General features: G+C 37.0%; 1 protein-coding gene across 1 annotated transcript; it reads left to right on the forward strand.

Moving 5' to 3' along the window:
• Positions 1-1,752: 1,752 nt before the first annotated feature.
• Positions 1,753-15,212, forward strand: LOC100891316 (probable E3 ubiquitin-protein ligase HERC4). Its single transcript, XM_030991981.1, has 14 exons — positions 1,753-1,984; positions 2,457-2,630; positions 4,374-4,455; positions 5,554-5,767; positions 6,102-6,250; positions 7,236-7,370; positions 8,341-8,430; positions 9,215-9,490; positions 9,989-10,093; positions 10,702-10,823; positions 11,743-11,925; positions 12,462-12,636; positions 12,966-13,071; positions 13,703-15,212. The coding sequence occupies exons 2-14, from the start codon at positions 2,479-2,481 to the stop codon at positions 13,948-13,950; spliced, it is 2,037 nt and encodes a 678-aa protein (XP_030847841.1). The 5' UTR covers positions 1,753-1,984; positions 2,457-2,478; the 3' UTR covers positions 13,951-15,212.
• Positions 15,213-15,914: the final 702 nt, after the last annotated feature.

The raw sequence follows: 15,914 nt of genomic DNA on the forward strand, positions 1-15,914 counted from the left end.
CTGTAAAATGTTGCCAAACGGGCTCAAACTGTGTGCGAACGGAGTGAACGTAGTAGCAACTGTTTACAATCTGCTTAAGAACTTCATGGGCGGGCTCAGACTGGTTAGGACGGGAAGGGTGCTCTTAAACTTTGAGCTTGTTCCAAATTTTCCCCGTCTTGCAATTAGACGGACTGACAACGTAAAACGTAATCATAACGAGATGGACATACTACGAACGGAATTGCCGTACTTCTGTCCTACTATATAGGAACGGGTTACAACATGACATGGTCGAGCATTTTTTAGCAGAAGTATAATTGAACGGAAATGAGGAATGGCAAGAACGCGCTTCAAAATTACCATAAGGTGCCAACAAAAAGTATTAAAAAAATTGAGGGACCGGTTTTTCCATTCTTATTTTCCCCGATAGACTGAATTTAGCTCATGCTGCAATGATAATTATAAACATTTAGGTCAGTCAGGAATCCCATGCCTTTTACGAGCCGATCGCCTGTCTGATTATCAAGATATTTATGATTGGAAATCGAAATTAAATTTTACGTTTTCCTGCTTTTTCATAAAACTACAGTCTATTGGGGAAAACGAGTATGGTAAAAACCAGTCACTCAAAGATTTTTTACTCTTTTGAAGCACTTCATGATCATTTTGAAGCGCAATTTTGTTTAGGGCTTCAATATTACACCATATCACAGACACTGATAACACGTAGGGCCGTGCATCTCAGATTTAACATTGTTAAACGACGCCTTAATTTAACGCGGACCGCGTCCAATCGATAAAAATGTATAACTATATATATATATATATATATATATATATATATATATATATACGCGTTTTCTTGGTCACGCATGCTACATGTATTATTTATGTTTAACTGGAACCCCTGGATTATTATGTTTGTAAACAGTGGATTCAAATCAAGTAAATTGTAAACTAGAATATGGAAGAACCATGAAACCTGATTTTGATTGTATTGAAGTTACAACAATTCTGTGACTGAGTAGTTTATATGATTTGTATATATGATAAGAGCTTGTTACTGTGATGTAATTACAATATATTCGAAACGAAATGTAATCATTAAACTGGAAGAAATGCTTTGATATAATGCTCATTTTGATGCAATCCTTTACCAAATTGAACTGCTAACTGATGAAGTAGATTAGTATGAAATAGCTGATATCAATATATTTTCAGTAAAATAAACTCCTTCGAAAATGTAGTGGTTTAAGTTATTTATTATGAGTGCACGGGTTGATTTTATCCTCCTCGTGCTATATCAACTTTCCTCTACTACCATTCCACCTCTACTACCATCCCGCCCCTACTACCATCCTTGTTTAACTACCATCCTACCTCTACTCCCATCCCCCCTTTTTTTTAAATATATACTACCATCCCACCTCTACTACCACCCTGCCTCTAATATCGACCTTCCTCTACTACCATCCTTCCTCTACAACCATCCTGCCTCAACTACCATCTACCCCTACTACCACCCTGCCTCTACTACCATCCTTCCTCTACTACCATCCCACCTCTACTACCCCCCCCCCCCGCCTCTACTACCATGCTTATTTTACTACCATCCTTCTTATACTACCATCCTGCTTCTGATACCAACCTTCCTCTACTACCATCCTTCCTCTCCTACCATCCTGCCTCTACTAGCCTCTACTTCCATTCTGCTTGCTTAAATACTACCATTCAATATCTACCACCCTAGGCACTCTGCCTTTTGTACCATTCTATTGCTACTGCCATAGTAACAGTATAACGAGCCGGGGATTCCCCGCAATGCATGTACAGACTGTGGGAATGAGCTTCGTACGTACCTTTATATATGGCGCTTTGCTTGGTGATATGAATTACGGTGTGAGCGCAATACGACCCTGTCTGTTTATACACACTTTTCTGTCGTTCATTATCATAATATTCACATAGCTGTACACTGACTGAGAACTAGGATCATATCACGGTACGTACAATAATTACGTTCATACCAATTTGAAACCTATGATTTAAGGTAGTTATTTATCACCATCTAAATATGTATTTCTTGTAGTGTTGTCAATATCGGTGATTGATTTTTGTTTGTTCAAATATTCTGTATGAGAGAAGGAATAAGGAATAATATATTTTATTTTCGTCTATATAGGACTATGTACAGTCTGCAGGGATTTACACTATCTCCATTACAGAGACCGCTATAGGATTGTTAGACAGGTGCAGGCGGAGGGGGGGGGTAGAGACCAACTTCGGGGTAGGGTAGCTTCTCCCCCAATATACCCAGGTATACATTGATATAGACTAAAGAAGTATTGTGAATTGGATTTTTTTTTGTTTAAGATTGAATACCATGGAAAGCCTGAATGTAGTTGAAAAAAATTAAAATTATAAATATTTTGCTTTCAATTTCAATTTCAATTTTAATTTTAAAACATCTTCAGCCGGATACATTCGGAAACCAGTATGGAAAACAATTCCAAGAAAATACTGGAGACAATCTTCAGATTAGATCCTGGTGTTGATCTTACTCAGGAGCAACAAGACGACCTGTTTACAGCGATGTCACCAAGATGTCTAGTAGAAGCATTCCTAGATACTGAATTCATTGGGCTCAGGTAAGGATACTTACTGGCCACATTGCACTGTGATCTACACATCTTTATGCATCTTGGAATAATTTAGAACAGTTTGTCTTCTGTATTGCATCATAATGATAAATCAACTACCTTTCAGCCAGATATTCGGTTAATCTTTTACTTCTATTTTGCACAATGTTATACGTTTTGTTTTCAAAGCGTTATGCTTGTATGAAAATGTGAGTATTTCTAATGATTATATACCTTAACTTTGTATTGAAGTCTTGTTTTGTTAAAATCGATGATCCTATGTTATAACTATTTGTACATTGTTCAAATTACGCAATTATTCCCTGGACTACTACTTTGTATTTCAAATAAACCACACTGAATTGATATACAGTGGCGTATTCAGGACTTTCTGATGAATGGGTTAAGGGGTTGGTAGCACATGTGACAAAGGGGGGGGGGTAACCCACTCTTTAAATGTACATGAGGGGGAGTGCACTCTTTCAGGAATCATTATAAATAAACATTCGTTTTGAAGAAGGAACACACACTCTTTAAACCATTCTCAAGACAGTAATACACCACTCCTTAGAGGGGATTCCACTATAATCTGGAATTGATTAAAATCCAAAACGAAATGATCTTTCATATTTTTGACTCCTGAGTGGATTTCTACTCCTCTAAATTAACAGAGCATTTTCAATGTGTTATTAGTCTTTAAATATATAAATTCTGACGAGGAAAAAAAGAGACATGCTTCAATTTTAGACAAGGAGGGGGTTTCCCATGGTCCCCCTGTGTCCGCCCTTAGCTTTCACATATCGATTGTGAAGTTGTCGTGGTATGGTGGTACATTCACTTGACTCTCAATATAAGGAATGCGGGTTCGAATCCCAGCCAGGCACTAACGTCTTTTGACAAGACATTTATCCACATTTGCCACTCTCCACCCAGGTGTAAGTGGGTACCTGTTAATTGTTGGGGTAATAATAATTGCAGCACCTTCTGGAAGAACATCACTGATGCTAATGAAGCTTCCCTTTTAATAGTAATATTATTATTATTAATATTAAAGTTTTCCATGGCACACAAAGTGCTGGTATACCCCAGAGAGGATTTATATCGATAACCTAAAACATTCCGAGACTTTCACCTTTTATATATGATTCGATACAAACGACATTAAATACTTGATACTTGCATTATTTTACAGTTCATACCGTTTTGTTTGAATATTGTCAAATGCATTGGAAATTAATATCTTAAAGGTAAAGACCAGTATTGGAAACGCCCCAATTTCAAAAAATGAAATGGAAGCTCTCATTACCAATCATGTGAAAGAATATGTTTTGACTAATACATGATGATAAAAAATTTGCCGGGAAACCGCCTACTAATTCATATATTTGGTAAATTTGTTTCTCTCATGGTCTGTGAGAGATATAGGGTAGTCCCATATACATCTTTCTGTGTATAGGGCTTGTAACTTTACGAAGAATGGGCCAAATTTCTTATCATTTTGATGATTCCAGAACCTTGAAGATGCTAGATGCTAGATGATCAACCTTTTCTGATCGATTCCACAACAATGCAGTCGCATGACCATAACTGGTCTTTACCTTTAATAATTTTGATAATACACAGTATACGTTTAGCTTATACCCCCGCATGACAGTTAAACATCAACAATATTATACCACACACTTATTTCTGTAGGTCTATCTATATAATCTAATCGAAATATTGTTATCTACGTGTATATTTTATTTGAAGAGACCAATATGCGACCTTGAAAATGGACTCACTGAAGGACACCTTTCTCCCGCTCAAAGACAACATTAAACTCTTAGAACAGGTACGTGTCAATACTTTTAGTTTGTATTTTTCATGTATACAGAACTCTCAATTTCATTTTAGTTTATGACTGCAAAATTCATCTTCTGGGAATAACATACATGTTATACATAACATGACTGACTTTTGTATGGGGCCATTCTCTTGATTCATTGTGATAGCAGGACTTTGTTAAATCCGATCTTTTCGTCATTTGTGTTTGACTGATTTTAGTTAAAATTTCTTGAAAATGTTCTGATCAATTTCTTGTAATCAATGTGTCAAATTTATACAAATATTTTTATGAAGGTTGGTTTGAAAAATATAAAACAAATATATCATGCATTATATACCTCACTTAAAAAATCCAGCCATCTGATTGATCGAATTTGCAGACGTGATTTTAGCCATTCCCGTAAAGAAACGAACAATGCCAAGAACGGTCAATAGTTCATGAGTTAGATACCCGAAAGATTTCGGGTACCGGGGAAATAGTAACATTTTGATGAGATCCCCATTGATTTACGTGTTAAAAGTTGCTTTGAGCGAGCGCGGACACCATACAGTGTTTTTTGTCTGCGATTCCCAAATGATTTTAACACTCAGTCATCTTTCCATCGAAGATTAACAGACAGTGTCTCAGATTTTCTGTGATGTTTTAACCAATCTTTACTCAAGAAAAGGATAAGGTAAAAATTGTTGGTAGGTTTTTGTGTAAATTCGACTGCTCTAATATTCCAGGCTTGGCTGTTTCTATACTGGCTCAAGGGGACGTTGCATCCTGTCATGACTCTGAGGCGCGCCTGGGCACAGCCAGGCCTCTCATAACAGTCGATACATCTAAACTATTTACTGTAGTGATTGAATCAAGCATTTCTAACAAACAAGATGTCCATTGCCCCAGAGTCACCAATCTATACAGAGAGTTTGATCAACCTAAATCAATTGGTCACAACCATGGCGTACATCCTTTTGTTTTGTGCCTGCCCAGCAAAGCATTATTCGCTAAGAAAAAGTGCCCAAATCGAATCGGGTTGCCAAAACTCTGTACATATATCTCTCTGCATATTGTCCCTTCTTGTCTTATTCTTACTATTCGTTTTGCTCATATTTAATGCAGGTAGCAGAAGTAATCTTGAAGCACCTGAAGGACATGCGTTCACAATTATGCAAGGGTGAAATCAAATCCGATCTTCTCCGAGTAGTTCCGATCCTATTCGAGTGCCCAGCCTTCGACAGACCGGATAAAGAGTGGGGTGATCGTATCATCAGAAAAATGGCAGAATTCTTGATCTTGATGCATGAAACTGCGAAGAGGAACTTCGATGTGCTTGGTAAAAACAAATAAAAAGTGGCTTGAAGCATAATGTACACTGATACTATCTCAGGCCAGGGCATTGGACCTACTGTCTCGATTTTATAACATGACATTATAACGGTCAATTACAAATATTTAGTTCCCAGGGGTGTAATATATTTCCAATATCCTGGAAATCATTACTTTACTATAAAATACATTTCTCAGTCGTGGACTTAAAGAAAACTCATATTAAAATGAATACAAATGGTTGATTTTAGACTGATTTGAAGCATAGAATGAGTCTTGATAACTACCATGGGACCATTTAAAAATGTATATATGTATACATGTTTATATTCCCTTGACAGTTCGTTGGTGGGACGCGGACTCGGATATTTTAGCCAGAGTGATTAAAGTCTACGTACAGGCATACAGGAATCTGGTGAAGTGTCTGTTCAATTCTAAACCAATATCAACTGATAACCTTTACATACAGATGTTGACAATCTTGAGAGAGGTTCGTATGTTTGGTATAGGGAAAACGATTTCATTTTAATTTTAAAACAGTTATTGGTCTTCCTGTCTGTCTGACTTCATGTTTGTTTTCATGTGACGTATTATTGCAATTTGAATATTCATATATAGCTGAGAAAAAACGTAATGATGTAGACCTTTATGAACAGAACGTATCAAAGTAGCAACGTGATAATCTGAGGCATAATTTTTGGGAAAGGTTGAAGATTTTACCTCTCAACTTTTCCTGTCAGCAACCTTTAATTTTACCCCTCTTGAGGTTTATTTTTGCACATACAGTGCAAAATGTAGCACTCTTTGATGCGTGTTTCACTACGGAGTTTCTATTCGTAAAATAAAAGGGCACTCAAACCCTTGTAATAAGCTCATGTGTATGTAAGAAGATTGATAAGATAGATATAATGGCGAAAATTTGAAATAAATCGGACCAATAATAAGGAAATTATGAATGCTTTAAATATGAGATCACTAAGTCTATGCGTATTTCTAATTGGCAGTTTAGTTAATGGATTGTGATGTAGTCGAGGATAACTCTATTGTTTTGTCGTGTACAAAAATATCAATAATTTCTGTTTTTCTCCTTAGTGCCTTCTCCAAAATATATTATGGATAGCATATTATTGTAAGTCCTCTAAAAAGGATAGACCCTCCTGAATCGTGCATTTTTGAAAAAAGTGAAGATTATGCATTTTTTGTGTTTGAACAAATAGGAAAGGTATCCGTCACTACATCCTCGAGACATTAACGATGAGCATATTAGCCAGTCATAACTTTCTCGTTTTTTGTCCGATTTCGTTCAAACTTTCACCAGGCTGCGTCTTTGATGTTTCTGCTTTCCTTTAGAGAAGTTTGCTATCAAGGTAGGATTTCCCTTTAAAAACGTGTCTGTAGACCTGCTCAATGCAAAATTGTCTCACTATAATGATGCAATAAGAATAAAATAAGTTAATGGATCATTTCACAAACAGATCAATGAGTCGCTTGGGTACAAGGTTCCAGTCAATCAGTTTTACATCCGTCAACCAGGATATGAAGAAACAAACAGGAAGATCGAGATTTTGATTCTTCAGCTTCATCAACAGCATTTGCAACTCTCTCTCCTGGTATTTATTCAATCTTCTTATGCTTCACATAATCAGGAAAACATTAAACAACACTACAACAGACAGTCATGAAAATATAGGCAACTTCATCATATATCAATAACACTGTTATCAAAATATTATGGTAATTATTATCATCATTTCCGTCATCATCGGCGTCATCATCATTAAAATGGCGATGATCATCATCATAATTAACTATTATTCATCAACCATTATCATCTTCAGCATCGTTATCAACCATCATCATCTGACATGCCTAACAATGGGGACAACCATCACCATGATCACTTTGTGTATTTGGCCGGCGAGAGGGACGCTGTATTTTTTCACAACTTGCCTTTACACTTTGATGACGAAATTACAATAAAAATACTATTGTCATAAGCGCCATTAGTGGTTTTATCCGTGTAATGTAACTTGCTATATATACTTGCTTTATCTACAAACTGCTAAGTTAAAACTGTTAAGTCATGTATTTTATATCTGTCTGTAAATTTTAGTTAGATGCCCCCCTTCCCACTCCTCCTTATTAGGTACTGATTATGAAAAGAAAACGATAACAAAAGAAGGCAATAACATATAAAGATACCTAATATCTCCTAATAAAACAAGATATCTTCAACTCTTTTATTTTGAATAAGAAAATAAACACATGTCTCAACGAATGTGGTTACTACTTGATATAAACATATTATCGACAATGAATTAAATATGTTTCAAGATTTATTTGAAAATGTATCATTTCATTCTAGATTCTTATTGATAAGCATTTAGTGAAAAGTTTATGTTGAGTTTTAACCCAAAACAGACCCTGTATTAAAATGAATAGCCGGGGTGGGGTGGAGGTTAATCCTCTGATCTCACCCGTACATTTTAAATTATATTGACTCCTGTCATTGAGTTTTTCTCCTCTTGTCCACTTATGTCATTGAAAGTATGTTGTCTTTTTTGTTCTACGTTTATTCAGGGTCTCCTTCCATTAGGTAACCTGCTATTTCTACTGGATGTACCTCTGAAGTGGAAAATGCTGCGTATAGAGTTCAACGATACCAGTCTGGTATGTTTAAAGTTTTATCCATAGACAGTGTCAGGTCTTCTTGAAATTTCTTCTCGAAAAATGAAAACTAGATTGAATGAATTCAAAGAAATTTCATACAATTGGTCACTGTCCATGTTATTTTAAATTTCATAACCTTGAACTAATTTGTTTAATATGGCATTATGACAAGGCGAGTAAAAGAGGAGTTTTCAGTTTCAATTTTACTTCTTGATCTGAAGGAAAATGAAACCGGTCATAGTGAAGAAGTGAACTCTCAAGGATTTGTTTTCGTTTGTTCTATCAAATATATTAGTAAAGAATAATACTTATACATGTAGTAAGTACTTCATGTTTGTTACCGGTGTGTTGGCTCAGTTACTAATTGAGTGTGTCCGCCTCACAACCGGGAGGTGGTGGGTTCGAACCCCGGCCGCGTCATACCAAGAGACGTTAAAAGACGGGAGTTGCTGCTACTTTGTTTGGCGTTCAACAATAAAGGGATAGAGCAACGTCGATCTGGCGCTGCTCAGTGGCTGCCTGGCTCACGATCGAATTGGGCAAAAAGAATTTCCATTTTCGGTTTAACTTAATAAAATTTGGAGTGGACTTTAAAAGATTATTCTTATTATTAGTATCGTTATTATTATTATTATCAAACCAAACCAGAATGTAGCTAACGAGTAATGAGCCTCTTCTCAAATTATGAATAGCGGTCCTTACGAATAGAAGGTGGACCTCGCCGGTTGCATGGCTGGGAGGCGTATTCTGTTTAAAATATTGTTTTAATCATAATATCCTTTAGCTTCACTTCACAAAGACATTGAACGACATTCTACTGAAATTTGAGGAAACTTTCGGAATAGGATCTGGGATCATGTTCTTAATTGGCTCACGCCATTTGAAGATACGTCCGGAACCACTAACCCTTCGATTCGAAATTGACGACGACAAAGAGAAGGTTGTTGAATCGGCTATCTCGAAGGTTGAATGTAAAAATGAAACATCTCTCTTGCTCCCGTTCGAAGTCTATTTCAAGGATAACGTGTCTTTGGGTGTAAATGCTGGTGGTCCCATGAAGGTAAATATGGACACCCTTTCACACGATCGCAACTACTTTCGACAAATCAACTGAAGGTAATTTCAATATCCTTGTGCGTCACCTAGCTAAATGTGTAAACATGACAATGACGTTTAACGTAATCTGAAAATTAGGAATATTGGACACACAATAGGGTATTGAAAATAATTTGAACTTGATTTTCGAAAACAGTTGCGATCGTAAGAACATAACTCTAAGAGAACATGCAGGCATATAATTTCAAAGACTTATGCCACAGTTTTTTTTTCTCGACGTCTTCTGAACCAAACGAAGTATTTTAATTTACAACTGCGTGTTATATTGCTTTTTTAAAATATTAATTCGAGATAAAGAACCTGAATCAATATTAAGATATTTCAATTTCGATATTGTAATCTATACTGGACTGTAATCTTTTAATTTGAAGAAAAAAAACTATTATTAATTAATAGCTGTTTTTTTTTTCTTACGTGTATTTCTTTTCAATTTCTCGAATAGGAATTCTTTTCCCGACTGTTCGAAGAGCTGTTCAATGTTGGGAAGCATTCCATCTTCAAGAAACTCGACGATTCTTCTTCGTGTACGACATTGTGGTTTAACAAGGTTATCATAGAATTATTATCAAATTTCCATCCTGGAAGTTAGAGTACCCATTTTTACTAATCTTAATCTATTGCGAATGCATACTGATTATAGCTATTACTGGCGTCAACGGGCGGGTTGCAAGTGAACACGAAAGTACACCCCAAGTAAGAAAGTACAATAGATGTACACTAAATGTTTTGCTTGATTTAATCTACAATGCCAATGTGCTAAAAATGCCAAGTTTGACCCTCCTAAAAAGAGCCCTCTTTGCTCACCCCTACATTCACTATTGAAAATCTATCGACAGCGTCGTCTGTTTATGAATTTATTGGTTGGTTCATCTGCTTATATGACCATTAGTAATTAATACCTGTGGCCCAGTGTTCGGTGAGTGGGTTCAATACTGAGGCAGGCAAGCTGGTGTCCCAACGGGATCAATATGTTGACATTATAACCAGAAGTTACAAGCCATGTATTGCCATGATTACAGACCAAATATTGTGCACCCCCTTTTTGGCCAATTAAAAAAATATACCTTATCAATTAGTATTTCGCGCATGAATGTTTTTGTATAGATGATGGATAAAGCACCTTTGTTTTCTTTTTGGAATTAAACGTTATCATAGGATTCCAAGGAACTGGACAAGTTGCGATCAGTCGGGAAGCTGTTTGCCCTGATGTTCTACAATAAGGTCATCGTCACAATGCCGTTTCCATTTCTGTTCTACAAGAAACTGCTTGGAAATAGGTATACACCCAATCAACAATTGTTATTTTAATCGAAGGAAAGCAAAGAAGTTATGTGCCTCTCATATTTTGGGGTCAGGGGTTACAAAATCCCGCATTTTTTTGCCATTTTCTATCATTTTCATTAGTATCCTTGATTTGGAGAGCTTATTGATGAATGTTTGAACAATTTGAACATTTCAAAACGCTTGTAAGTCCTTATGAACTACAACGAGATCAGTAGAGTTTTCACGACTTGTTTCCCCGATTTCCGTACGAGTTGTACCGAGTTTGTTTTAGAGACAGCTCGTTGTCAAACCCTACAAGCTCTTGGAAGAACACACCAAATAATTACTACATGCATATGAATAAATGGATCTGGAATCGTATCAGGACAATAACACCTCGTAGGGTCTAGAGTCATCCCCCGAAAAAATACCCCCGAAAAGTTACCCACCGAGGACAATTACCCCTCCCCTCCCCGTAGACAATTACCCCCTAAGACATTACCAAAAGACAAGATATTTTGGCGTAACTCCCCCCCCCCTCCCCACACACACACACACACCACACGACATACATACACACGCCCACCCACACAAGCACATAGCACTCGCACACACACACACACACACACACGCACGAACACGTGTACACACAGAGGGTTAGATTATCCTAGAGGGTAATTTCCAGATGGTTATCGTCATACGGGTTATTCCCCCCCCCGGGGGGGGGGGGGGGGGTGGGGTGGGTAAGTGTTCTAAGGGGAAAATTTTCCTGGGGGTGATTTTCCTCGGGATGTGGTTGTCCTTGGGGAGTAAATGTCCTGTGGTAATTAGCCGGGAATGATTTTTCAGGGGGTTATTGTCCTACACCATAACTGTAGCTTATTACAACAGATTACTAGATAAATAACACGACTCTATTTTAACAATATTCAGTCAATCTAGTTTCGAAGATTTGAAACTACTAGATCCCGGGATGGCAAAGAGCATGGGAACATTGCTAGAGATGAGTGACGATGACCTTGCCGACTACAGCTTTACGGTGCAAGGACCGCTGAACGAACCGGAGATCGAACTCAAACCAGCAGGCAAAGACGAGGCTGTGACCACTGCAAATGTGTAAGCTTATGATGACTCAGTCAGAGCAAATTATACCGTTGTGTGTTTAAAGATTCTGTATTGGACATTTTTATTTAGTAGAACGTGGAGTAGTTGATTGTGTATCAAATTGTTTTGGAATGTAATTATTTAAAAAAACATCCCAGAATTGTTTATGACAAAGTATCTTCATTAAGCAAGGAACTTTAATGTTGATTTTAATTGCAAATTTCTTTCTGAATACTGGCTTTAAAATTATTTAATTATAGATTTCATACTAACGCGTAGCGAAAACCGTTTCACATGAAATTAGGAGTTTATAGCTTTAATTGTAAACGTTAAAAGTATCTTGAATGTATTTAAGCACTCGATGACGAGATTTCTATCCTCTATATTGATTATGATATCCTGGGAAGTAATTCTGAACGATACAAGAGATGCATAACAAAGGCCACGTTATATTTACTCTCGTTTCCAACCGAACCCTGAAAATGTAGTTAATCATGAAGTCTTGTTGGCCTCCAATGGAAACATTTCTTTTATTTTACGAACCCTAGTCTAGAGTACATTGAGCTTTACGCCAGGCACTACACAGCATCTTCTCAGTTCGATGTATTCAGTGAGAGCTTTCGGAGCATGTTCCGTCGATTCACCCTTCACCGACTTTTCGCACCACAAGAGCTGATGTCATTATTCCAAGGAGGGGAATATGATTGGAAGGCCTTTCAAGGAGTGAGCTTCTTTTCTTCAATTTTGTTTGTTTGTTTATCCTCTCTATTCAATGCACTAAAAGAAAACACAAATGCAGAAAACTAATCTACTTCGGACAGCCTGGTTGCCGAAAATAAACAAAATGTCGTTGTTTTTTCTCTATCATAATAAATGCAAAGTTGGTAGGTGCCTTGTGATTAAATAGAAGATAATTTAAAGTTAATACACGCTGTATACTTTAAATATGATTCTTGAGAGATAAATTTGAAATTGTGTTTAATTTTGTGGCACAGACCAATTATGTTTTTGTTGTTGTTGCTGTTGCTGTTGATTTGCTCTACTTTACACAGAGCTTTGGTTATGAGAAAGGCTACACAGCAAACCATCGCGTGGTCGAGATGTTCTGGTCAGTGTTCCATGGTGATCTCACTGAGGATGATAAAAGAGACTTTCTGAGTAAGTCAAATCTTCACCGGTGATCGTTGACCGACAAAGGCCTAAATGTATATAAATAAACGGACCTATAGCACAGTACTGAACGGAAAAAATATCAAAAAGATCGGTAACTTCATCGTTTGTTATAACGTATGACATGGATAATCCCTTTTCAAAGTCAAATATTGTGCTATTTTGGCATCTCTTTGTCATTTTGGCAAGACAATTCTGTTCTGACTTCAAGACACTGATAGTGTCACTGTGACAATATGATGATAAATTGATAATTTCTCTCGCTCCGTTTCCAGGGCACAATGCTCTTACGATCCACCCACCACCTTTGATTATGTCATGATTCCGAAGGTTTAAAATTTAGAAAAACATTTTTTTTCCTTCATAATTCTGAGAATGAAATAACGTTCTTTCTCCTAAATGTCGTAATTCTTAACAAATGATACTGGGTTTTATGTCATTTTCGGAATTAGAAACACTTAAAATCATGGAAATTATGAGCCCTATTTCACTTTCCGAAATACGAACCTTCTAAATTGTGAACCTTCAAAGTAACAGACTTTCTGATATTTGAGTGAACCTTGATAAGAAAAATGGACATGTTACCGATTAATTTTTCTTCTATGCGAATCGTTCTTAGGAGTTATGACGGGTGCTGACCATGTCCCCATTGGTGGAATCCAGGAGATTAGACCTAGGATGTGGCCCATGGGAGGAGACGAAGATTGTAAGGGGAAATCTCCGAAGGACATGTGCCCTGAAGTGAATACATGTCATGGTTTCATCGTGCTCCATCTCCCGAGGTACAAGAACAGAGAGCACCTAAAGGAACGACTCATGAAGCTAATAGAGATGAAAGGGCATGGATTTCATAAATTAGTAGAATAACCTTTGACTGTCGTAGACACTTTAATAATCTCGGTATTAAAAACTAGTTAATTAATTGTAATGTCGGGTCAATTGAAATATAATTTGTATCCTGATGAATAGAGACAAAGTTATGAAATCGTATATCTGTCATACACGCTGGCACTGAATTTGGTCACACTGACAAACCGACTTATATTTTGGGCAATTGGGAATAATATAATTGAAAATTTTGTTTGGTCTGTAGTTGGTTTGATATATTATTGGTCTCGTTTGTGTGACTGAGCTGCGACAACATCCATTCAAGTGGTTTAAGGTTGAGAAATTGGTAGTAATTTTAAGATTCATTTTTTAAAAATTAGTTTCCTCCATCTTCGTTGAGTGCGCCTCGCTATTACAACGTAAATATGTGACGAAGCCAACAAAAGACGGCGAGTATGAGGATGAAGAGGATTAAACAAAGGTAAATACAAAGTTAGACATGTTCTGGTTGCCCATACAAGATGCTCATCCATGGGAAAAGTTAGTTTTCTATCCCTTTGGCACAGCAGAGCACACTTGCACAATACATGTAGTTGAATACAACCACCTAGTTAATGAATTAAAGGTTACCAACAAGCGGATGTTGACCAGAAAACAGACTACAGAAATAACTGCATTTTCCCAGTAGATCCCGTCATTAGGTAGTAAAAAAAGAATTCGATTAGATTTTATGTAATAACAAATCGCTCAGACGTTTCCAAACATGTCTTGTCTTTGGAAAGTTGGCAAAATAGGAATATAAAAATTTTAAAATGTAACTAATTTTGATGATTGCGAATAAAATCATATTTAAAGACAGATTGTATTGCAACAATCGGCCGATTTGCACGTGTTTATACGAGAGAATAAACAGATATGCACCGCCAAAGTGTTTGATATTCCTCTTAGTCGTACATAGTACTACACTAAACAATCATAAATTGATGGCGTGCTGTAAGTGTTGTATATTCTTGCATTTATACATTAATGCATTGTAAAACTGATAATCAATATGAAAATATCTTTAAATAATTATTTCTTTATTATCTTATATTTTTCCCCACAAGGCGCCATGGAGTGTTCTATCAGACATATATTCGAGCGGTTTCTTCACTGTGATTGTTATTGTTGTATAAATATAATTATGATTGTATGCAAAAATCTAAAGTATTTTTTTACATTTTGGAATAAGAAATTGTCATTGGAATCCCTCTAGGGCCCACCTCTCTCTTATATTTTATTCTCGAGCTACCTGCCCGGGAGAAAACTGCGGTCCTTGTTGTTCGTCGTCCCCTGCACCGTCATTAGGGACTTTTAGATTTGCGTGGACTGATACGTGTGATACGTGATACGTCGATCGTAGCATAGACCTATTGTCTTCGTGCGAATCTAAAAGTCCCTAATAGTTCGTTGGGTTCGTGGTCTTCACCTAGTGCAGGGATTCCGGATCGGATGGCGGGTGGTTTGGGTGTTGGGGACGGCTAGCTCATGTTTATGCACGATTCCCGAGTGGGTTGCGCAAGGCACTTTAACTTTAACTTGACGTTGTCTTCCCCTCTCCTTTACCGTTAATAAAGAGGTAATTTTTTTCACAAAAATCCCTAAACATGGGTCCCATTGTACACAAAAATACCCCTAACTATGGGTTCACTTTTTTAAAATTGGTTTTACTTTAGACAAAATACGCCAAAATGACTTTTAAAAACGGGTTGGGGTTTCGAGGCTTCAGCGGCACACTCCCTTTAATACCAAATCTGAATACCCCCCCCCCCCGGATTGTATTTGATATCAAAATGTGGGTTGTCCAGGAAACACAACAACTTAACTTCACCCAACACCCCATTGAAGTCAATGGCTAGTGAAACATAGACTTAACTCCTTAAGGCCCAAGTGCTCAGTGACACATAAACCACTTTTTCTCAAAATGGCCAAAATGTTGTTACGTCTTTGTTTCACTGACCCCT

Source organism: Strongylocentrotus purpuratus, unplaced genomic scaffold, assembly GCF_000002235.5.
Source record: "Strongylocentrotus purpuratus isolate Spur 01 unplaced genomic scaffold, Spur_5.0 spur5_scaffold_2, whole genome shotgun sequence".
NCBI lineage: Eukaryota > Metazoa > Echinodermata > Echinoidea > Camarodonta > Strongylocentrotidae > Strongylocentrotus > Strongylocentrotus purpuratus.

What these genes read in the sequence shown, in the direction of transcription:
- LOC100891316 (XM_030991981.1), top strand. Translation starts at nt 2,479, where the DNA reads ATGGAAAACAATTCCAAGAAAATACTGGAGACAATCTTCAGATTAGAT. An exon ending in ATTTGCAACTCTCTCTCCTG is followed by an intron (nt 7,371 to 8,340) that starts GTATTTATTCAA and finishes ACGTTTATTCAG; the next exon opens with GGTCTCCTTCCATTAGGTAA. An exon ending in AAGAAACTGCTTGGAAATAG is followed by an intron (nt 10,824 to 11,742) that starts GTATACACCCAA and finishes AACAATATTCAG; the next exon opens with TCAATCTAGTTTCGAAGATT.